This window comes from Polyodon spathula, chromosome 1 (genome assembly GCF_017654505.1).
Source record: "Polyodon spathula isolate WHYD16114869_AA chromosome 1, ASM1765450v1, whole genome shotgun sequence".
In the NCBI taxonomy this organism is placed as follows: Eukaryota; Metazoa; Chordata; class Actinopteri; order Acipenseriformes; family Polyodontidae; genus Polyodon; species Polyodon spathula.
The window spans coordinates 9,341,130-9,364,589 of record NC_054534.1 but is presented as its reverse complement, the minus strand read 5'-3'; the positions used below and the strand labels follow the sequence as shown (position 1 = coordinate 9,364,589).

The window sequence follows — 23,460 nt, the reverse complement described above, 5'->3', positions numbered from 1 at the left end:
GTATTTTTTAATGTCATTTTTTTGAATGTGACTTAATGTGCAATATATACTGCCCCACAATAACCCTTCAACAAATTCCAATTCCTGAAAGAATAGTGTAAAGATGCATATTTATCACTTAAAAGAAAAAACCCAGCAAAACGTGTACCTTAGACACTTTACCTGTCACACTTAATTTAGAAACCTGGTAGCTTCCAGTACAAAACTGAACACACGATTTCTTCAACGAAAGAGACACCAAAGATGGGAAATATTTCTGCTGAAGATTGCTCTGTCCAGTACAAGAAAAGGGCATTTGATGTGTCTGTGGTTATTTTTACATTTATGTACGTTTTTATTTTGTTTGTTAATTCACGGATGGTGAAAACAGAATGTCTTAAACGTTGATATAAAAAAAAAAAAAAAAAGTACGGCCAAATGTTAATAACTGAGACATACCATAATAGTTTGGTGATATCATGTGGAACTCTCATTCCCTTGACAACAATTGACATCCACACAACATGTCAAATTAAAAACAATTGTTTGTTTAAGGGAAAAAGGAGTGTACAACTAATCTAATATTACAGAAAGGAAAGGCTATTGGTTAGAGATATGTGTGAATAGTAATATGCAGGTCATTAACTCCATAGTCAAAACAATTACAACAACCATAACATCATTAGCATACATGGTTAATATACCAATATTAAATACGTTTTACAACAGTGTCTACATTGCATTAGTATTTTCAATAGCCGTTTCTCATTGTAATCGATCATGTCAATAAACATGAGAATTAATCCAACATTCCAGTACCTAATTTAGCAAATTAGTTTTACCATGTTAACTTAGTTTAGACGTGATGTACCAAACTAATAAGTTATCAACCTCAGTTGATTATATATTCAAATTAAGAAATGGGGCAATGATGAAATTCTCTGCATTTACGAGGCAACTCCTTTTGAGTTGCACATTTCAAACAAACATAATACATTTCTTACACACTCTAAAACAGGAAGTTATATTCTATTCTTAGAACAGTTTGCACTTAACTTGACAGCATTTGCTTCAGTTACTTGAGTCATGAAGTGTTTAATATTGGACATGTTGAATACTTATCGATTTCCATATACAGACGTCAATCTGTGTCGATGAACACTGCAGCTCTCCAGATCCACAGTTCCAATGTAGACGGTACTTTGATGAACACATTGTATTGCGTAGACTCACAATAACCAATAGTTCCTTTTCAAATGAAGATCAGCTTGTTGATCTCCAAGGCTTGCAACATTATCTTTGTTGTTGGCAGTTTTCCCACTGGGAATAGTTCAATTGATCAGATGTAACTCAGTTCAGCGAATGCGTTGCAACTGAAAAGTTATATAGTTTGTAAGTGTTCTCGTGGAGATTCTCTCAGAGTCATCCAAAAGCGTAACTGACTGCTTCGCTTCAGTTTGTTTCGTGCAGATACATGGAAACAAAGACTCGCTTTCCGATTCATGCAGTATCCCGCTTACTGATCCAGTCTCTCGTAGGACAGACGGCTGGGCCCTTCCTCAGAAGATGATTCTAGCCATTATTCAGAACATTAGTTCTTCCTTGCCTTCTGTGAATTCGAGCATGTATGCTTCCATGACTCTGCAACTTTGTTCAGAGCAGTGTAGCCTTCATTTCGTTCCTCCGAACTCCAAGCCAACTCCTTTGCGGTCAGCACGCATGTCTAAGCAGCAGCAGAAGCTCTCCATGCTCGCTCACACTTTGAAAGTCAGCGGGTTTCGTGATTCTCACTTCAACCCTGCGACTGGTTAGTCTGGTTATTTTGGGTGGTGCCTGAGTCCACGTGAAGTGTCTTTCATTGGCTGTTCTCTTACCGACGTGCCCCCTTGTTCTTCATTGGTCAGCTATTTCGCCTCCTGTTGGCTGGATTTACGACAAGGACTGGTTCTAGTCTTAGTGTCAAGGTACTCAATTGTCTGGAAGTTGTCCTCAGCAAAACACTACTGGCGCCAAAATGACTCATTCAGTGACAGGTAAAGATAAAACACTTGTCCAGCAGTTAGTTTACAACTCTTTCTAAAAACATTCTTTGTTAGTGGGGGAGTTTGTGACCAGACCAAGAAGACACAGAGAATGGTTTAAGATCCCCTGTCTATATTCCAATTCTGTTACTTTCATGCACAGAATGATATGATGACCCCCCTCTGATGCTAGATCAGTTATGTATTTAAATATAATAATTCTAGAGAACGTGACAACACTAATTTATTCTACTTTATTAAATGTTATGTTTAATTGTGAAATATCTCATATTGGCCTTTTAAACAAAATTCATGCAAATACTACTGTGATATTGTTTACTTTTAATGAAAATATCTCCTTGTATCAGATTGTCGGCATGCTTTGAAATGAATTATTTCCCAATAATTTCCAGCACTGAAGAAACCTTAATCTAGTCAAATCATATTCTTATAAATATATAACCAGATTGGACCCTCATAAGTAGTCTACATGTATAGTAAGCATATTAAGTGAAACACAAACTGAGATTTGAAAAGCTTCTTGAGTTGTTATCAAAGGCTTTGGTTGGATTAACTAATGTTGCCTATTTATTCACTGCTTCTTTCTGAACCATCTTTGAATGGTACTGCGTATGAAAGTTAAAAGACTGAAAGCATTACAGATCTCACACAAGGCGTATTTGCCCTACTCTTGACAATGTGGCACTGCTATTGAAAGAGGCTTCCACTTTATCAGAAAAGCACTCCGCACAGAACCGGGCTTGCTGTCAGACACAAGGCTTCGATTACAGTACTTTAAAAGCAGAAATACAGAACTCAATTCAAATATTAAAAGTGAGGTGAACAACAGACACAGGAGGGTCTGTTCAATGGACCTCGACAGCAGCCCATGTAAATATCATCACTGTTTAGGTAATGCAAACAGGACCCTTTGAGTACCAAGGGAATGCTAATCTAGAAGATGGAGGTGTTTCTTTCTTTAAAAACATGTAAAAAGGGGTTTAATGGTTTAAAATGACTGGTGCACCACATTTTGTTGATTTCCTAGTGGAAAGCACCCTTTGGGAGGACCCTGTTCCCCTCTTCATATACAGGATGTTAGACAATTAGCTGGTAGTCTATACATATAGTCTAGTGCAAGTAATATTACTGTACCTGTCTAATTAATCAGGTGAAAAGCACACTCAGTATAGCCACTGTATTATCGACAAGTTTAACGCTATTCCACATTTAATCATCATGTGTTTTTTTTTATATTTTAGATTGGAGCTAGAGATTTGTACAGCAATCTTAAAACGATTTCAAAAATTGCCATGAAATTGCCCATGGTCTTATTTCTGTGAAGGGTTATGATCACTCTCTCGTGATGCCTTGTGAAGGGGATACAGTGGGGATGTCCAGATCACACTTCACAGATTTCATGGATCTTGTTATTGACATTTACAAAATCACATTCTGGGATGTGGAGGGGGCATATCTGTCTGTATCTATCTGGAGAACCTCTCATTATCAATCTGTCATGAAATTTGGTGATGATTATTCTGTGCTATACTATACATACAGTCCTACTGATACATGTCTGAAAGTTATTTTAAAAAATGAAACTTAAAGTATGACAAAGAATAATTGAAGGAATTTTTACAAACTATTCCTCACGTTATTGTGAATAAAAACAAAAGCATCCCCGTGGCACAGTGTGAAACACTGCAATGACCACAACATGGCAGTCACACTTAGGGGGTAAGGTTCACAAGCAAGTACATAAGCAGCCTTCTATATAGTTAAAGGCATAAATCCAGAAATAAAGCTGGTTCGCTGTAAGATGGAGCAGTAGAAATATTGTTCCCAGTACAGAACGTTCTTCGTTGCTTTAAATGTGCATACTTTTAACACCGTATTCCTCTCTGTAAACCGTTATATTAGCACTGGATTCAAAACAGCACCTAGAGTTCTATTAACACTTTCATGAATTAAATATTTAAATTTGCTGAGGAAAAAAGTGTGATGTCTTCGGAGTTCAACAATGTTTGATATATTTGTAAAACGAAGCACGAAGAGCGCAACAGGCGGCGTACGTTGCTGGCACGTTGCTGTCATTTTATTAAATAGCTATCAGTCAATGTCAATACCCAACATATAGATACTCCTGAATGACAAAACGTTACCAACACGTGATAAAGATTGGTATTAAGAATATATAAAACATACCGTTACTTTACAGTACTCAAAACAAAAGTAGTAGAACCTTAACAAAGAAAAAAAAGTTAAAGAAAAACAGCTACCTGTTGCCGAGCTCCTCCGCTTCTTCATTTTCAACAGCTCCCACTTCATTCGACGCATTATCGATTGTGAAAGCAATCTCGGGTTCAATTATATCTTCAGGTAAACAACAAGCCTCCATTGTGACCGGTTTGAATGATGAATTTGTAATGTTATGCCCCTTAATCCTCCAGACAGAAGTTCCAGGTCCGTTTCACCTCTATGGGTGCAGATTGCCTGACTCGGCAGTCTTTAAATAGAAAGCATGCTAAGGCAGTTCAATTTTCTTCTGCTTGAGTTTTGGAAGAGAGGGGCGGGGCTCCCAGTGGCCGCTGGGTCTTAACACCCTTCAGGTTTGTTTGTTTGTTTGTTTGTTGTTATTTATTTTCTCAATTGACAGTAGTGTGCAAATGTGTTACAATGTAACTTTGTGGTTACGCATTTGTTTATCACCCTTTAATAAGCAAGAAACTATAATACTTATTTATCACAAACATAATTTGTAATAATAAAAACATTGTAAATAAGATCAAATCTATTTTCCTACATACTTGGTTTAATTCAGGTATCAAATACATCTCTGGCATTTTGGGTTTTGATGGTAACTTCCTTGCATATAACAGCCTAAAATAAAAGACCAAAAGCCATATTATATCAAGGGGAATACTAAATGATTAAGAAAGCTATTCAACCAGTTTGCTTATTCATGTGAAAAAAGTGAAATATGCTATAATAATAACTATAAAATAATAAAGGAAATTGTACCTAAAATAGACGGAATAACATCGCAATCTGTTAAATGCAGTAATCATTTTTTAAGAATATACCGTACTTCCAACCCTTTTTTAAATTCCATGTCTAAAGTCAAGAAATTCACTTCAATATTCTACATAGGATCCACCCAACCAACATAAAGAGAAGCCAGTTCCTTCTAAATGTTTACCCTAGTGCAGTTTTTGTGACAGTTCTGAGGAATCTATTGCACATCTGCTTTATCAGTGTGATATAACCTGTCGATTCTGCAAAGATCTTTCTGATTTATCAGTGTGATATAACCTGTCGATTCTGCAAAGATCTTTCTGTTTTATCAGTGTGATATAACCTGTCGATTCTGCAAAGACCTTTCAAGCTATCTGTCCGACAAGCCTCCACTTCACTTGTTTCCCAAAATCATTTGGATTTCTTTATCATTTGGATTTCTTTATCATTTCCACACATTTGAATTCCTTATTTTGTTTCATCTTTTACTAAAGAAGTGGAACCTTATACATGGTACCTTTATATACCTGTGCCAACATGAACATCTATAAAACTGGTGAATTGTACGTATAACTGTGAATACCCTGGTAATGTTTATCAATATTTTTTTAATACCTGATAAATATAAAATAGTGTGCAAATGTATTATAACACATCAAGATTTGTCATTTATATTCATTATATACCGTACCTATCTGCATGAAAACCTGAGGGTGTGAAAATTTCAATTTTCAGTCATAAATCTGTGGTATAGAAAACATGTGTAAAAAATGGTAGACCACTTTGTGCTTAGGCATCTCAAACAACTTCTAAAAAGTCTCACGTATTTTACCATTTGTGGTTGTGTGTTCATTTTCTCTCTCTCTCGCCCATTTTGACAATATTCCAAGAGTTTCAGTGACAGTGGTTTGATTTCATAAGCACAGCAACACTGCAGAATAGGGTAATATATTTGCACACAACTGTAGTATCTCTTTCAGACCTGGGATAAATGGCATGCATGTCCCAGGTTATCAATAACTATAAAACACATAATACTTCAAAATATATATTATATATAATATACACATATATATATATATATATATATATATATATATATATATATATATATATATATATATATATATATATATATATAGTGTTTGATCATGACCCATGTCTGTAAAAGCAGTGTAAGTCACCATTCTCTAACCTAAAGATGAATTGCAAATTACATTTAAACATTATTGTGTTATTGATTTGACACACACACACACACACAGGAGGCATACATTGCTGTTTTTTTATGCAAGTTTTTTTGCAATTCAACAAAGCTGCAACTTTATTTCCTGTGTAAGTTAGCTGCCTCACACAAAGTTCTAAGCAGTACATATGGAATTATGTGGAGTTCTACAACCTCTAAAACAGGAAGTAAACTTCAAATAAAACGTTTATAGTGTTGTAGCATTGTGCTTCAGTGGAGTAAAAGTTAAAATATAGCCATATTACCTTACACTTGTCTCAAAGCAACAATCAAATAGTAAGACTGCACATGGCTTTTGTTGTTAATGTACGTCATCATCTGCACAAACAGCTGCACAAACCAACTACATTCAGCTTATCTAAATGACACATTTTAACAGTATTCAACAAGGAAATGCTTCAACAACGAGAACAATGATTTTACAGCTCGCGTACCTCTGTGAAACCCGAAACCATATAACTTCACCTGAGAGTGAATGACGTAGTGGGGTTATAGTTTCACCAGGACACCTTGGTAAAATGACAACCTTGTTATATTTTATTTCTCATATTAAACATTCAATTTCTTCTAACAATAGGATGAATCACTTGCACTACAAGCTTAAAGAGATGTCTGAAGAAAATGATGGGACACCTGCTGTATCTTTTATAGCACATAGCAGCTATCAGAAACATGAATACTTGCATTGCATTCCTGCAGGTCTACTGCAGCACCAGGGAATCCATCCATCTACCACTTGTTTTTAAGGGTAAGCCCAGGATAAAAAAAATAGCTCACTCTTAATTTAGTTGCTAAAAATGTAGACAAACTGGTCCAATGTGTTACAGACCTGTCTGATCTACTGGACACAAAGACCTGAAGTACACGTCGTACCATTTTAAATTTGAGAAAACCATGCAAAAAAGAGAACAAATGTGAAGTGTTTAATTTTATTTAATGTACTTAAAGTTTAATCCAAGTTAGTCAACATGATATAATATCTATATATATATATATTATAATATATATATTATATATATATATATATTATTATATAATATATTATATATATATATATTAATCACATGTGTGTGTTTTTATTAACTGTTTTAAACAAACACAAATGTCGGTTTGTCAGTAAAACCTAGATTTGCAGGTATGAGAGGCAAAGGCTGTGCTACAGAAGGTTCACACCAGAGATCAGATTTGCTCCCCCAACATGTCATTCGTCTTTTTGGCCAAACCACATCTAAAATGTTTTAAATCATATATTATTTTAAGTTACGTCATTTTTCAACATACATTACAAATAGCTTCGCTTCATAGCAGCTCTTTTCGTCTGAACATTACCAGCAGTACCATGTTGACTTCAGGAATTGAACTTGCTTCCTGCCAGCATATCCACAGAAAACGATTTCACTAGCTGAACATATGCATTGCTAAGCCTTAGCCCAAAATGTTTATTTGCATCCCAATTCAGGAAGGACCAAAGTACAACAAAATAAAAAATAAAACAGACATGGATATACTGCATGGCAGAACAAAAAGATACTAACCACCCAGAAAAGTGCATGTTAAAACAAACAAAAAAAAAAAAAGTCTGTAAGACTGATGCTGTATTTTTATGCAGTTTAGAAAAAAAGAAAGTCTATTAAAAGCAATTCCCATTCTCTCTCTTCACTGAAGGTATGTGAAATTCCATCACCTACACACTTGTAGGTAGGAGATTAGGCGTAAGGTAGTGAAGCACAGATATCTTTAGGTCCTCCAAATACACAGGTTCCTCCTTCATTACTGGCATTAACAAGAGTTCTCCTTTTTCATGCAAATCACAGCCAGGCATCAAGTCGTTATCTTTTCTGTATTGTAGCTCTCACTGGTAAGATGGCATTCAGATCTTTTCGTATTTGCAATTGTTGCCAGGACTATATATAAAAAATAATAATAATAATTAAAATACATTTAGCAGGTGAGGACATTCAGTAACCTTCCACACATATATGTATTACTCAATTACTACACCAATGCAAACAGATGACACTGTTCAATAACCTTTCACACATACATGTATTTACTCAATTACTATACATATGAAAACATTTTGCAATAACAGGGCCTTTGGTTAGGTACGACACCTTTTTGTCTCAGAAAAGAGACAGCAGTGATTCAATTCAATGGTTGCATTGTTTTGAGATCAGTAACAAAAATGGAAAATAAGTACTTTATAAAACTACTGACTTGAAAGCTGAGGGGAGAGGCTTTCACTGTTTAATTCCACAAAGCTAGTAGTACACAATTTACTTCAGCATATTAACTGACTGCATGGATTTTCCCTGATTATCTGGTTGTTCCAAATTAATAAGTGTCCCAATTCAAATGACCTGTTATAAATATTTCAAACATGTTTAAATAAGACACTTTTGACCCGTTTCTCCTATGACACCAAACCATACCTCCATAAACTCTGTTTTGATGCCATCAAACTTCATTTTTTCATGTACCGCTCTTGCTGTGTTTGTTCCATCAAAGGGTTCTGAAACACAATGTGACAATTCAATTCACATTGGCAATCTGTCCACATTTTCTGAAGTTATTTTGTTGTGTCCCAGATATGGCAAAGATACTGCGTTTTTTTCATAGCAGAACCAGTCTAGTAATAATAAGCTTCATAAACCCTGTAACACTTTATAGAACTGTAGATTTATTACACACCTGCCTGCATGATCCTGAAGCCTTAACAGTCATAACATTAAAGTACATCTTCTGTTGTCTACTGAACTAATAAGTTTGATAAAATTTACCAAATTACAGGGTATTACATTTTTTTTCTAAAATAATGGATATATTTCTAGAAATAATCAATCTTTTCAGTAGGACAGCAATCTGATTGTTATACATTTCAATTACAATGAATAAGAGGTTATACCAGGATCATCTCGAGTTCTGTACTACCTCTAATAATATTTTAGTACATCCAGACATACAGTATGCTTCAGAAAAGTTACGCTACTGAATAAGTGGGTGACCTCTACCTTCAACACAGATAAACTTGTTCTTCCATTCATTGTTTCCAGGTTTGGGAAGAGCTTTGGCTTCACGAACTGAAATCATATATTTGTCCCAACTGGTGGAGGGAAACAAGAGAGCACTTTAAAAGCATGCTCACTGCTTTAAAGTAGATTAGGCCATTTATCAAGAAAGATGCATTTGAAATGATGAACCTTTGTCACCAGTTTCCCAGTTATGTATGTGCTACCCACAAAACACACACTAAGCGTATTGCTGCAACAGGTAATTTTGACAGGAGGCTGGCAAGTAAAACAGTATTTCAAATACAGCTATGAGAGACGGATCATATTTTTAGGGAGTGCAGAATTCCTCCTCTGCTAACTATGATACAATCATGAATCAGTCAAAACCTGAGTTTTCAAATGTTATGCATATTATTATACATTGAAAACTGGTCATTCAAGGATGTTGGGGCTGGACGACAAAGTTAATAAAACATTCAAAGATTTAAAACACCTCAACACATTATTGTGTTTGTTTTTTGTAGCTTGGCAAACTCTTAAAGAAAAAAAATATACATACTATATATTGCAAACCCAATCAGTAAAGTGGACAACAGAAAAGTACTAGGAGCCTCAAGTTGCACATTCATAAATGGATCTTACCACATGCAGTTTGAACACACAATTAGGGCCTCTGCACAAACAAGCTATTTATCAAGTCTGTGCAAGTTCTGCCAAAGGCCGAACTTCAACATTTCACCTGCTGCTATCAGTCCAAGCTGCTATGTGTAACTAGAGTCTGGAATGGTAAATGAGACTCCCTGCTTGCACGTTACACCTGCAAAAGCAGCTTTCATTTCCAGATACAACTAAGCCTCCCCCCCGGGTATAGCAGCCCAACTAAAGTTCATCTCCAAGACAAACAAGGATTAAAATTATGGATACATTTCCTAGAAATAATTCCATAGTTTCAGTATAAAATTTACTTTTTCTTTTACTGTTCTGGTCATTCATTTAATACAGTCCACTAAAATAAAACTGACATAAGAATATCATAAACATAAAATAACAGTTTTCATACAGCAAACAATACTACCGCTGGAAAATGTGTTAGAGTTAGGCTACAGAATGTTCAGTACATATTAAAGTAAATGACTCCAAATCCATAAGTGGTATTAGTAAGTTAAGGTTCAAAGTAGTACAGTTAGATTATCTTTTATGGTTGTATTGATTTCTAATTCCAACAGTGCTCCAGCCTTATAAACCCCATACGTTTCACTTGTGTTTACATTTTTACTGATCTTTTCTAAGGATCAGTGTGAATGAGAAAGAAAATCAACGTTACAAAGCAATCAATCAATCATATTAAGATTTTGCCAGAAGTTTTTTTTTTTTTTTGTTGTTTTTTTTTTTTTTTAAAAAGGTGTGCTATGTGAAAAAAATCTTAAATGCTTTTTTTAAAAATTCAGGAGAAATTTGTACAGAGCCTGGAAATGATGACAGGGTTGCAGAAAGAAGGCATGTGCTCAAGCTAGCATGCTTCCTGCTGAAAAGCCTCCAGTCCCGGTGGACAGACACTGAACTCACGTTTACATTAATCTTCCTTGTAAGCAACAAGCCAACACATTGAAGCTGTGTCAGGAAGAGAGTATTCACAAATGAAGCACTATGTAGCATACTGGTTTCCACTGATGGAAATATCTTCTCATATGGTAATTCAGACCATTTTACTTACTTGAAAACTGTGGCATAGTATTTAAGGAAGCCCAGAAGCAAATCTCCGATCGTTGACTGATTCTTGGAGTGGTACTGAGGAACGTTACGTGGTCCTTCATGTACAAGGTGAAGCTGCATTGCAGAGTTGAAACATTCCTAAAAATAAATAAATAAAATAAAAATATATATATATATTATATATATATATATATATATATATATATATATATATATATATATATATATATATATATATATATATATATATATATATATTAAAATTAAATATTATTAATAATAAAAATTAAAATCAACTAATGCAGCAGCTTTTGTATATTTTTGTTCTGCTATCTAGATGTTTTTTTTTTTTTAACTCTGTAATGAATACTCCTGTATGAAATAAATCTAATTTCAGGTGTGAGTGAAGTACATTACAATGCTTTAAAATGAACCCATCTCTGCAGATCTTATTCCTGACCGTCACAACAAAACCTATACTGTATGGTTACAATAACCACTACCTAAAACGTATGTGTTCATGCATTAGAGGAGAAGTGGTGTGTACTTTGTGTGGATGAGCTGTCCATCAACAAGCCAATGAAGAGTTCAGAAGGAAAACAAGCGCTGTACAAATACACTGATAATGTGAAAACTGAATCATGACGACCTGGGATGAGACCTGCTATTTGAAGATTGCATGCTTGCTCTAAAAAAAATGCACTGTATTAGTGCAATGGGTCATTGTTGTCAACATAGACAATATTTTCTAAATAATGTGTAATCTTCAACACTACAAAGTTAACAGGACCTCAGCGTAAAATGTTTTTTAGAAAAATGGCATCCATACAGATTATTGACATTTGGATCAAGTAGGATACACTTCCAAGGCACAGCTAAGAACACTGGGGGAGGCTGCACAATATAGAGAACCATCTAATAGGCCTAAAAGACAGACGCATAATAATAATGAAAATACTAGATGGGTCACTAGAGAAGTTGAACCACAATTGAGAAATTTCACCAAAAGTATTTCAGCATCTTTAAATTTGCATTAAATGAACAAACAATACCAATATAAAACTATCAGCAGCAAACACAGAGATTCTGATAGCGCCACGTAATTCAATGCATGCTAAAACGTGGTTTCTGTACATTCTTGTTCTCTGTACAAAAAGCTTCCGTGATGAATGAGCGCCCAGTCTACCACAGCATTTAGATATCTAAAGATTAAAGATGCTCCCCATTCCCTAATTCCCATTCTATGGAAAGTTTGGGCATGCTGTAAAAGATGAAACTACCAAGCAGTGCATGCTAACCCCACAGCACAGTAGCCAATCAAGTTCCACTTGGTCATCATTTAAGTTCAGTGTTGTATTTAACTGACGTCAACATTCAGTATTTCCCTGCCCCCTACACAAACAATGAAGTCTGTTAAATTAATCTCACAAATAAAAAATACTAAATCATTTTTCACATTTTAAAGTATGTGCAGGAAATGTATTGCTTCCAGTCTCACAAGGTTACTCATTATCAGACATATATTTGCCCATTAACAACACTGGAATACACTTACTGGATATTCCTTCTGGAGACAGGGAACAACAGGTTCAGGTAAGGCTAGTGAAGGGGAAAAAAAAGAAATTAACAGTAAATACATATTGTATACTACATGCACATTTTTAATCTGCAAGTAACCAATTTGCCTAGAAAAAAATGTGTAACAAAAAGATTAGTTTCATTCCAGCTAATAGCACAGGTGGTTATTAAAAGGTCCTTCCGTACTCACTCTGCAGATAGTGCAAAACCATCAGTACCAAGGAGTAGCTACTCAGAGTTCCACGGCTGGCGTCGTTAATTCCATGGTGTCGAGCCCACTTCTTTACCACAAGTATAAGGGGACGAACTCTGTTCTCAACTGCCAACAAACAAATCAAAAGATCTAGGCATTAAACTCAATGTCTCGAGCAGCAAAATAGAAATGTTAATTAACCCCTCATGGTTTATTTAACAGAGGGATTTATTCTCAGCTTATTTTCCTATTTCAATACTGCGGAAGCCCGAAGCCCACAAAACAGCTTTATTATACACCTGAAAAGTGGAGAATGCCAAACAAGTGAATGTCCATATAAAATGTAACAACACACACTAAAGTCATGCCCTGATACTGTGCTCATCAATTTGCATGTATAGTTTCTAATGGGCTACTGTGTACGATGTGTAATAATACAATTATTAATGATAGACTTATTCAAAAGGCAAAACTTAAATGATTACATGAAGTATCCATACACACTTTAAATCACGTTGTTTCTTCATTCAAAGACAATTTGGTGGACTTTAATAAAAATGTTAATAAGCAGCATGCAGGGTGTCTCAGGTGGTTACTGAGACAAGTGATGTTATCTCGTGCAGTTTGGCTTTTGTCTCTCATTTGCTCATCTATTTATGCATCAAATAAGAAAGTATCACTATTCACTGGTACATGATAAACAGGTTCACCCCCAACAATAGTAAATGGTCCCATACTGAAAAAAGTTGGAGAGCAGAGCTAGGTGAAAACAAACAAAAAATCCACGCAACACCGGCAACATACAATCAGACTTGTTAGTCCCTGGCATGCAATAAAAGTATCACTTACTGAATGCATAGGTTCTGAGAAGGAATGTATTTCTTATTCCAACAACATTGTTTACATTCAAGTCAAACTCTACTCCACTGTGGAAAGAAAAACCTGTTAATTATATGGTTTTAAAAGACATCAAGTGGATTAAGTATCTATCAGGAGACTGCATTTGTCTTATCATTATAATCATAAAACAATGAAATTACTTAGGGTACTGATAAATAGTAAGTATTAATTTCTCAATTTGTAAGTCAGAAAGCCAGGTTAAGAAAGCCAGGTTTAATTTAGAATCTTGGTTCCAGTTTTAAAACACAACCACTTTTTATTACCAAAATTATTTTGTTTAACCTTAAAAGTGAAAACAAAGAGATTCTTACAAATCAATAACAGAAAGCCTACGCACACCTTAAGCAGTGATCAGTCTTTAAATTAATTACAGCATTAATCTACACACAGGCACTGTTTTGTAACCTAAAGGTGATTTCCACATTGTTTTGTTGCAAAATACATTTGCCATATGTCGTTACTGACTAGTTACTTCTCTGCACCATGTTTTACAATTTTGCAGATTCTGGCTTTTATAATTTTTCATGCTAAACCAATCAATTTATTATCAAAGTTCCATGCACGACAGCTGTGTACTTTCTAACTGTGCTTCCATATCTGTAATTACCGGAAGGAGTCTTGGCACAATCTGCACTTTATTCAAATGCAGTGCAAATAATAATGTAAATAAGAAAGGGTGTTTTTCCAACATGTAAATCACCCCAATGTGCACTCGGAAATGATCATGCGCTTCAGTCCATTACAGCTTGGTTTTGCAGGTGTTTTTAGCAATGGTTTGTTCTAAAAATCAAACTCCATCACCACTGGTAAAAAAAAAATGAACAAAAACAACTATTTGCAAAGCTATGATGCCCTGCCTTGTTAAAATAAGTTTAAATTCTATCTTTATAAGATACATTCAAAGCATTCATGCAGGAAAACTAATATATTTTTTTTCACCTTCACTGATTGATTGCACGAGCACAGCAGCAGTCAATATATGAAAAGTAGATAGTAGTCTGATAGCTATGGCGTGCAAATGGGGGTTTCTGATTCCTGCCATTATATTTCTCTGAAAACAAGTAAATAATACAAAACGCAGTAAAAGTGTTCATGCTCACGCAACACTTACCTGACTTTATCCCTGAATTTTAATATGGGCACTTTTGCTCGAATAAGCCGAGGTCTCTCAATGTAAGCTGTGGAAACAAATATGCTACTGTACCAGGTCTCAAAAGACAGATTCCTGAAATTACAACTAGTAATGTGGGCAATAACAGAAAACACCTGCTTCTCCAATAGGAAGCTTATAGGGTTAGGGTTAGTGTAGATTTTGCTTTAATGTAAAAATGCACTTGGTTGGTATTTATATAGTGAGACACCATAACTTCTAGCAAAACATTATTGGGAGTTTCTCAAGGCTGCTTTGTAGACCACCCTCTATAACATGCAGGGATACCAAACATGGTACACCACATACCTTAATGTGTGGACATAATTTGGGCTTGCTCTGATAAGCCTTCAGTTAAAGCACATTATCTGTGAGGAGTATTGTGGCACCAACTCAGTTTAAATATTCACCAACAAAGTTTTATTTAAAATAAGTTTCTCCAATAAGACAACAGAAAGCACAGTTAACGTGAATGAAATGAACTCGGAGCAGCTTGTTTTGGAATCTTGGAAAATCATTTGCAAGAACATTATTACCACGTGAAAGAAGAAAAGCAAGCAAAATGAGCTTGTTCAATCAATTTCATAGGACAGTAAAGAGAGAACCGCAGCTCGGCACCACACAGTGCAGTAACACGAGTATCTTATCTGGTTTAGCACCACCTCCCTCTAGAGGCCGCAACAGAACATTTCCGTGATCCAAATGGCAGAATGTGAATGAAGCAATTAGCAAGATTCATCAATGATACACCCAGGCGTGCATTCTGCTGTGCTTTATGTTATTCATGCAGAATTTCAAAAACAAAACAGTCATTTGGAGAAGTACTTCGGCTAGTACTGTCATCAGCGTAACTACATAATGTTTAATTTAGTAGCACAGTAATTTAAACTATCTACAGTATAAGACCACACTGGTTCATTTCCATAGAAATACTCATATTTATATAAAATAAATAAATTCTAATTTCCCCAATTTGATTTTCATGGTTATTTTAAATTGAACACAGTTAAAAAAGAAAATACTTACATAATCTGTAGAACAATTGCTGTACTAGACTCAGTATATAGATTGCATTTGTTCTCTGATCCGCCTGTAAATGAGACAGCTTAAGAGTCAAAAACAGCAACAAAAAAATAAATGTTAACAAATTCCTAGGAAGGATTCTACAACTTCTTTAAATAAATTAGCCAATACCTTTACTTATCTTTGACAGTTTTGTGTGCACTCAAGTTAAGACTTCATAGTGAAAGCTTAAAAAGAGAGTCCTCACACTCACTTATACTTATTTATCAACACAAAACAAAAAACACAGAAAACTTCTTCTAAATGAATGATGGCAGTGTTTCAAACAGTACCCCCAGGCTTCCTGCAAAGTGAAACAGCAGCAACTGTATCAATCAAATACATACCGGCCCCTCTTGAACAACCAGGCACAGATCTGCATCGCTGCTTCGACTGCCAAAACCATTCAAAGACGACCCAGCTAAATATACCCGGCTCTCTGAAAAGCAAAGGAATATAGACATTGGCATCTCTCTGTAATGGACTTCTCCAAGTTTATGAAAGGGTTTAAAAAACACAAGTGTTTCAGACGTACGTGGGAATAGCCTCTGGATTTCTCTCTGAAGCTCTGCTCTACAAAGCTCCTTCTTTTCCAGATCATCAGACTGCTGCTGGCATGTCTGAAACAGCTGCAGTATTTGTTGACTTAACTGTAAAAAAATAAGAGCAAATGCATGCAAATTATTAGGATTTATTTTTAAATAAAGTTTAGCCATTAGTACAAACTCAATTATAAAGGGTTTAATTCAGTATTTTTTTTTACATATATCTATCAACAATTTTAAATGGCACACTATAGATATATTTCCTGATAACTTTCCTTTTCCTTTCAGTCACATGATCTGATTGCCGCTAGATCACTAGAGAGTTTAAACTATAACCCATTAAGCGAACAGGCACAAGGAAGTAACAGGATCTTTTCATCTACAGCATACAGTAATCCATCGCGTATCTGCCCGATCTGCTGTAGATCCCACCAGTTTTTATACACTGTGTTGTACGTGCACCGTGCGCTGCCATTGTTGGTAATGTCATGTGAGCTGTGTTGATATGTAAATAAATCCTGTTCATCTGCAGGGCATACCAACTTCAACCTGTCTCGGTCTTCTGCCTGTAACTCAGCAGTAAATGCAAGCACACGCACGTCTACTCTGTCACAAGCATTAATACAACATCCGACCAAAAATACAATCTTTGAAAGTACCTTGTCTTTAGCAGTTGGGATTGGGCTGTCAATGAGCTCTGGATAAGGGGAGCCCCTTAGAGGCGGCACACAGCCAGAGGGCTTTGGAGTCTGTGGTGAAGAAGCTGCACTGAAGGCTGGGGCACAGCTCCTGCCTTCACTTTGCAGATGCACAACCGAATGGGTGGCTGCTGCTGGAGAAGATGCTGCCGTGGCAACCGCTGCCTGAGGGAGGGGCGACTGGAACCGCTGCCGCTTGATATCAAAGGGGCAGTGCTCACCGCTCCGCCTCCTGGAACACAAACACATGGGACACTTCTTTCTTGTGCAGACTTTTAAAGCACATTCACTATATAACCACACTCATAACAGCAGAAGAATAACGAGGAACATGCAGATAATACTGTAAAAGACTACTTGCATATAATATCAACCTGGATTTGTGTGGGTGTTTACATGTATCATATCCAATATTTTACATGCTGCACGAGAAGGGTGAGTAATCTAGAAAAAAAGTCTTACCTCAAAGGCCTTTCAAAATGCAGAATAAGCCTGAGCAGTTTAGATGACAAGGAATGTAAAATGTCTGATCTGGGCAGAAAAGAACCTCCATTCATTCAATAGTAATCTGTAGCTCAATACAATTATTCATCATGCTGCTAAAGCTGTATCAAAGATACATTTTAATTGTAGTTTATCTGACAATTAAAGCAAGTTATCCTTTATCATTTTGGAGTCATTTTAGTGCTTTATATGGAACTGGCAGACTGGTTTAAAATGAAAGAGGATTGGGCTTGAAACAGTACACCCTTATTTTTTTGGTTCACTAACAGTACAATGTTGCTCATTAATATTGCATGGACTTTTTTATAGCTAGAGTACACTTTACCAGATACAGGTCTTTCATAAATGTTGATATGGGAGTGTCATCAGAATGACTAGAATCAATTATCAGTACTAATTTGCAACACTTTTATAAACGTCTGAGCGGCAAAACACCTCACCAGCCAATGTTCAAAGTGTGTCCAGTAGGAAAAGATGTTTGTTTATATATATATAAAATTACAGTATCCACCACTTATATCGTACAAGTTTATTTCAGGCAGCTGTTTATATCTGACAAATAGCGTTTGCCATCGATCTCAGTAACAAAGGCATTGATTATATGTGTTAAGCATGCAGTACATTTCAGGCAAACTCAGCTGTTTGAATCTTGTTATGTGCCGTTCACAGATTTAAATAATAAACACACTGCTTATTACTGTAGTAATAGCTTGTACTAATCCACCAATCTGTTTCACTTTGTTACCTTGCCATTCACATAGATTTCAATACAAAAGGCAGCACTTTACTGTAGTAAAAGCTTGACAGATCGATCAATCAACTGTTTGCACCTCTTACCCCTATACTGTACCTTGACTACTTAATCCCTGTACGCAGTGTCGGGTTTACAGTTTGAAAAAACAGCAGTGACTGCAACAGCAAACATGACTGGAAACAGAAGAGAGATGTTGAGCACTTGCTAAAGCATGCTTGGAACTCTGTCAGTCAGCAAACAATGCAATGTTGCTTCAAAAAGCTGGGTTTTCTGTAGTTGACAAGGAGAGTGCTGGCAAAAATACAACCGAAACTGAAACTCTGACAACACCAGAGGGGATGTCAGAGGAATAATTCCCAGCTCTGCCTGAAACAGACAACGATGACGTAAGCATGCGTGCTGAGCTTTTAACACTGCGGCGTGCTATGGAGCAGCATTCAGATATAGTGTCGAACTGGGATTTTTTTTTTAGAAAATGCCGAAGTTAGCTGTCCATACTTGCAAAAAAAGACCGTTCAAATGGGTATCACAGAGTTCTTCGCTGGAAAAAATCTGCAGTAATGTAGCCTACCTGTATTGTACATTACTGCACTTGCATCATGTTTTTGCACTTTTTATTACATTCATATGTTTTAATATATATTTTTTATTAGTGTAATGAGTTTGTTAATAAAGATTTTGATCCGCATACACGCTTGTTTGTTTTGATCACTGTACTGGTAATTGGGGGACATTTTGAATATCAGGTTATTTATACCGTCCATCACATACTATGGGCAAATCACATTAAAACAAACACGCCCGTTCTAAGCGGTGGTGACTATACCATCAAAATATGTTTACAAAAATAATAATTCTGAACAGTCACAAATGGTTGCCACAAGACTTTCAATTGGCAATTGAATTGTTTTACATTCATCTCTAAAATACCTACAGCGTTCCAGTAAAAATAACTTGTTACATTTACTGACTGTAGTGTTGAATGGGTTAAATATTGACACTAACAAATACAGACTTGGGTATTTGAAATTCTCTGTAATAACCCAGCCATATTTACGTGACAATAGGTTGCTGAAACCCAGAATGTGAGCAATATTTGTGGACACCAGTGTACACACAGGTGAAGCGGTCTGGACACCAGTGTACACACAGGTGAAGCGGTCTGGACACCAGTGTACACACAAGTGAAGCGGTCTGGACACCAGTGTACACACAGGTGAAGCGGTCTGGGTAGGCAAATGCACTTACTTCCTGCCTTGAGATGTTGTGGGCACAGCAGATGCCTGTGGAGAAGTGTGGTTGACATGGTTCCAATTATGTGATGATGAAACCGATGGGAAACAGGAAAGAGCATTCAGGGGGACACTGTGAAAGCTGAAAAAACAAAACACCATTTCACTTTCTTGAATACATTACGCTTTATAAGAAAGTTTGTAAGAATATGCAACTAAAAACTACTGAATCTACAGCTCTGTATTTTAATCATGTTGTGCCTTTCACACTTACAGTCTAGTAGCCAATGTTCACAATATCTAGTCCATGATCAAATGTTGCAGATGTGTTAATCCTAGTCTCTGCTGCCACACCTAGACTTCTTACATGAACAGATTTAAATGATCACTCACACGTTTGTACTGTATTTATATGCTGGACCTCATTTACCAGGATCCAATCCAGATAAAATCATCTTCATTGCCCTTTCCGCCTAATGATTTCATTTTGGTTGTGTTAATTGTCCTTGAATCATTTAAATAGTTTGAATTCAACTGAAAAGTTTAGAGCAGAACATGTTATAGCTTTTTTTTCAACACTGCTGACTGGTCAAGGAAATTTAACTCCATTGCACTAACAACATAAAAAGGTAACATCACAGAAAACAGCAAAACACACCAATACGATATACGACCTATACCCATTTATTTATTTACTTAATTATTGAATTGGTTATCATAGGGGATAGTCTCTGTAAAATTAGCTTCAAAATCATTTTTAAATAGTAAAAAAAAAAAAAAAAAAACCTAAATCCATCAAATGTCTTTTAAATAGTTGTCTTCATATACCAGATTTGACACCGTCAACCTGTGCTAAATAACTTGAATCCCCAGCACGTTTCTACACAATTAGTAATTTTCCATAATTAATGTAAAGATGTGACATACAGATGGTCTGATACACACCCACAGCACAGGATAAAACCACTATACAAATTAGTAAGTCTACTTGCTGTATGTAGGTCTACTTGACGGCTTAAATGTCTTAATACACAAAGACAAGACTTTCCTGTTTCTGATGTATTACTAATGTTTCAGGTACATCCTGAAATTTAAAAAAAGCCTTTTTTTTCTACTGTGCCCTCAATGACATTAAAACATGGCTGGTATAACCATTTTTTATTTTTTTATTTTTTGGTTTAGTTTCTTGAGTTACTGTTTATTTAACATTTAGAAGTTTAATGATTTCTTACAAATGCGATTTAGAAAACATTGCCTGACATCTCTTGTCTGACATTCTCAATACCACTAAATGCCCCAGGTGCAGAAGCTAAGTCAATTTTGACCAAACATACTGTGCAAAAACATGATTGTTGTCCTAATTACCTACATCTTTTAATAAAACAATTTTCTGCAATACCTACTTAGAATTCCTGGAGTTACATTCTGACTCGATTAGCTGCTGTTGAGAGAACAAGGCAGGTGCTAGATTGAGAGGGATCTGAAAGTCACTGGATGTGCCTCTTTTATAGGGCGGGCGCCCCAGAATGGAAGAACTGGGGAACATACTTTTCTTCACTGAATCCAAGCATTTATTCTGCTGCCTGTATATAAAAAAAAAAAAAAAAAACTTAATATCTCGTATCAAGCAGTTTCTCTATAATCGGCCGTTCATGGGGGGGGGGGGGGACTGATTAACAGTGGGTACTAAGTAAAACGACTGTAAGACTGATTCAGAGGTTGGAGTTAGCACTGTATAGCTTCAAGCGTGATTCAAATCACCATGTAAACATTTTATAAGCTACAAAAACGATATGCACTCATTTGTAAGTTTGCTTTTTCAGAGTTATAAATAGCAAAACAGGCGAGTGGCTTACATTTGTACTGGGTGAATACATTTTCCCGAAAACGCAAAAGAAAAAAATCAATCGGTTTTTAAATTGTAGTTTCGTTACTTCCAAGAACCCCCTTGCTGCCGTCGTTCAGTTCTCTCGTTTTAATTTTAAAAGGGGAAAAGTAAAACATCGACAAGACTAAACCCGACCTTTCGCAGCATTGCTCAGTTGGGTATTATAGTTTGCTGCAGGTACTAACAAAGTTTCACACAATATTTAATTTTCACTCTTTATCATTATCAATACAAAAAACGCACAGCTCAAAAAATGAAGACGTACCCACATCTGTCGTTCCCACCCAGATAAATAGTTGTCTTTGTTTGCCCAGCCTTCAGTATGTAACATTTGTATTTTTCATTCAACTTATTTATTTTATTTGACTTTTTTAACATAAACGTTTCGCACAAACTGCTTTTCCTTCGATTTACAAACACCAAACGGACACTTCCTGTCTACGTCACGGGTGAAAAGTATTGCTTCCGCGCATCTTGTCTCAGTGAAAATAGATCACGTGATTAATAATTAATTCTGCTGTTATCTTGCTGAACACAGTGAGTTGTGTACTTATAAAAATTGTGAATACGATAATAAAACTGGGACGATTGAACAACTGTACTGTTTCTGATCGAGACAAAAAGTGAAGGCTGACAACTGTGACAATCCCAATTTTCTCGGGACGTCTGGTAACCCTGCAGATCGTATCTACCGTTAGAAGTGCAAATTTAAGCCACTAGCCTTAGTTTCTTAGTTAATTTTAAACACACTGTCTGTGTATTGTACAAAAGGCGTAATCTGAGATGTAACAATAACTGGAGTTTATAATCTATATGTTATAGCATAATATTAATTTATTATTACAGTTCTACAATAACTCAGACGTTGCCAGGGGGTTCGCATCATGAGCTAGAGAATGTCCTCTAATACTCTGGAACACACCGATCCCTTCACAGACATTGCCAGGGGGGTCACATCATGAGCAAGAGAATGTCCTCTAATACTCTGGAACACACCGATCCCTTCACAGACATTGCCAGGGGGGTCACATCATGAGCAAGAGAATGTCCTCTAATACTCTGGAACACACCGATCCCTTCACAGACATTGCCAGGGGGGTCACATCATGAGCAAGAGAATGTCCTCTAATACTCTGGAACACACCGATCCCTTCACAGACATTGCCAGGGGGGTCACATCATGAGCAAGAGAATGTCCTCTAATACTCTGGAACACACCGATCCCTTCACAGACATTGCCAGGGGGGTCACATCATGAGCTAGAGGGGAGTGGTTATTATTTCATATCACTATTGTGAGTTTATAATAAAGGCAAAATACAGTAAAACCTGTCTAACCTGGCATTGCTTGGGACCGGAAAAATGTGCCGGATTATACAGTGTTCTGGTTTATAGAGGTACTGCAAAAGGTATACAGTACATGACAAACTATTTTAACACTTTCAAAAACTCATTACAAGACATTCAGTAGAAGTACAATGCAGGAATATTCTGTATGTGTCCTGATATATTAATGTTACTTTCTCCATGAAGTAAACAAGGATTTTACTATTCTGTACCATTGGGACATGTGCATGTTATGAAAAGTACTTGATTATAAACCTAGGAAAGAAAGCTTAGATGATGGTGCCGGACCGCACAGCCAGATTTCTTTTTGGCAAGTATTCCACCACGCTCACCAAACCAGCTGGGCTTATTCTCATAGTGCATAGTGCAGTTTATAGTTGCTGTTGTGTACCATATGTTGCTAATCTTTCAACGTGATCTGATTCATTTTTGCTCAGTTCTTTAATTTGAGTGACTAACTCCAGAACTTGAGAATATTGTTGGTTATTCCTTTTAATAGGATTATCTGAATAGGTAGGGTTATACATATTTGTAATATATACATTTTAGATTTTATTTTGTTCGGCTTATCCTTTTAAAGGTTTTTTACTTCTCAGTTATTCATATTCTCTCCTCCTCTACA

General features: G+C 36.1%; 2 protein-coding genes across 6 annotated transcripts in view; both read right to left on the bottom strand.

Annotated features, from left to right (window-relative positions):
* The window catches only part of LOC121313749 (cardiomyopathy-associated protein 5-like), a 35,150-nt gene extending 30,616 nt beyond the window's left edge, over positions 1–4,534 (bottom strand). Inside the window, exon 1 of one of the 2 annotated variants that reach the window (XM_041246561.1) lies at positions 4,283–4,534. In XM_041246561.1, coding sequence (XP_041102495.1) covers positions 4,283–4,401 — 119 coding nt within the window. In that variant the 5' untranslated portion in view covers positions 4,402–4,534. The remainder of the gene's footprint in view (positions 1–4,282) is intronic. The other variant, XM_041246556.1, reaches the window with a different exon arrangement.
* A 2,989-nt stretch (positions 4,535–7,523) lies between these two features.
* Positions 7,524–21,927, bottom strand: LOC121313712 (poly(A) RNA polymerase GLD2-like). Of its 4 annotated transcripts, none has more exons than XM_041246541.1 (15): positions 21,758–21,927; positions 21,008–21,187; positions 19,621–19,746; positions 17,076–17,346; positions 16,407–16,521; positions 16,219–16,310; positions 15,836–15,899; positions 14,771–14,837; positions 13,609–13,685; positions 12,757–12,885; positions 12,544–12,587; positions 10,990–11,126; positions 9,276–9,367; positions 8,697–8,776; positions 7,524–8,168 (listed from the first exon to the last, which is right to left on the bottom strand). In XM_041246541.1, exons 1-15 carry the CDS (start codon positions 21,868–21,870, stop codon positions 8,094–8,096), a joined length of 1,662 nt encoding a protein of 553 aa, XP_041102475.1. In that variant the 5' UTR covers positions 21,871–21,927; the 3' UTR covers positions 7,524–8,093. The 4 variants fall into 4 exon arrangements, with proteins under 4 accessions (XP_041102475.1, XP_041102477.1, XP_041102478.1 ...); XM_041246543.1 differs by having other exon boundaries at positions 21,762–21,912; XM_041246544.1 differs by lacking the exon at positions 21,758–21,927 and adding an exon at positions 21,461–21,710.
* Between the last annotated feature and the right edge of the window lie 1,533 nt (positions 21,928–23,460).

Excerpts from the sequence above, each read along its gene's own strand:
- LOC121313712 (XM_041246541.1), bottom strand. The coding sequence starts at position 21,870 with ATGTTAAAAAAGTCAAATAAAATAAATAAGTTGAATGAAAAATACAAA. Across the intron at positions 16,522-17,075 it reads TCCCAACTGCTAAAGACAAG|TTAAGTCAACAAATACTGCA; the intron begins GTACTTTCAAAG and ends ATTTTTTTACAG. Across the intron at positions 14,838-15,835 it reads GCAATTGTTCTACAGATTAT|CTTACATTGAGAGACCTCGG; the intron begins GTAAGTATTTTC and ends TTGTTTCCACAG.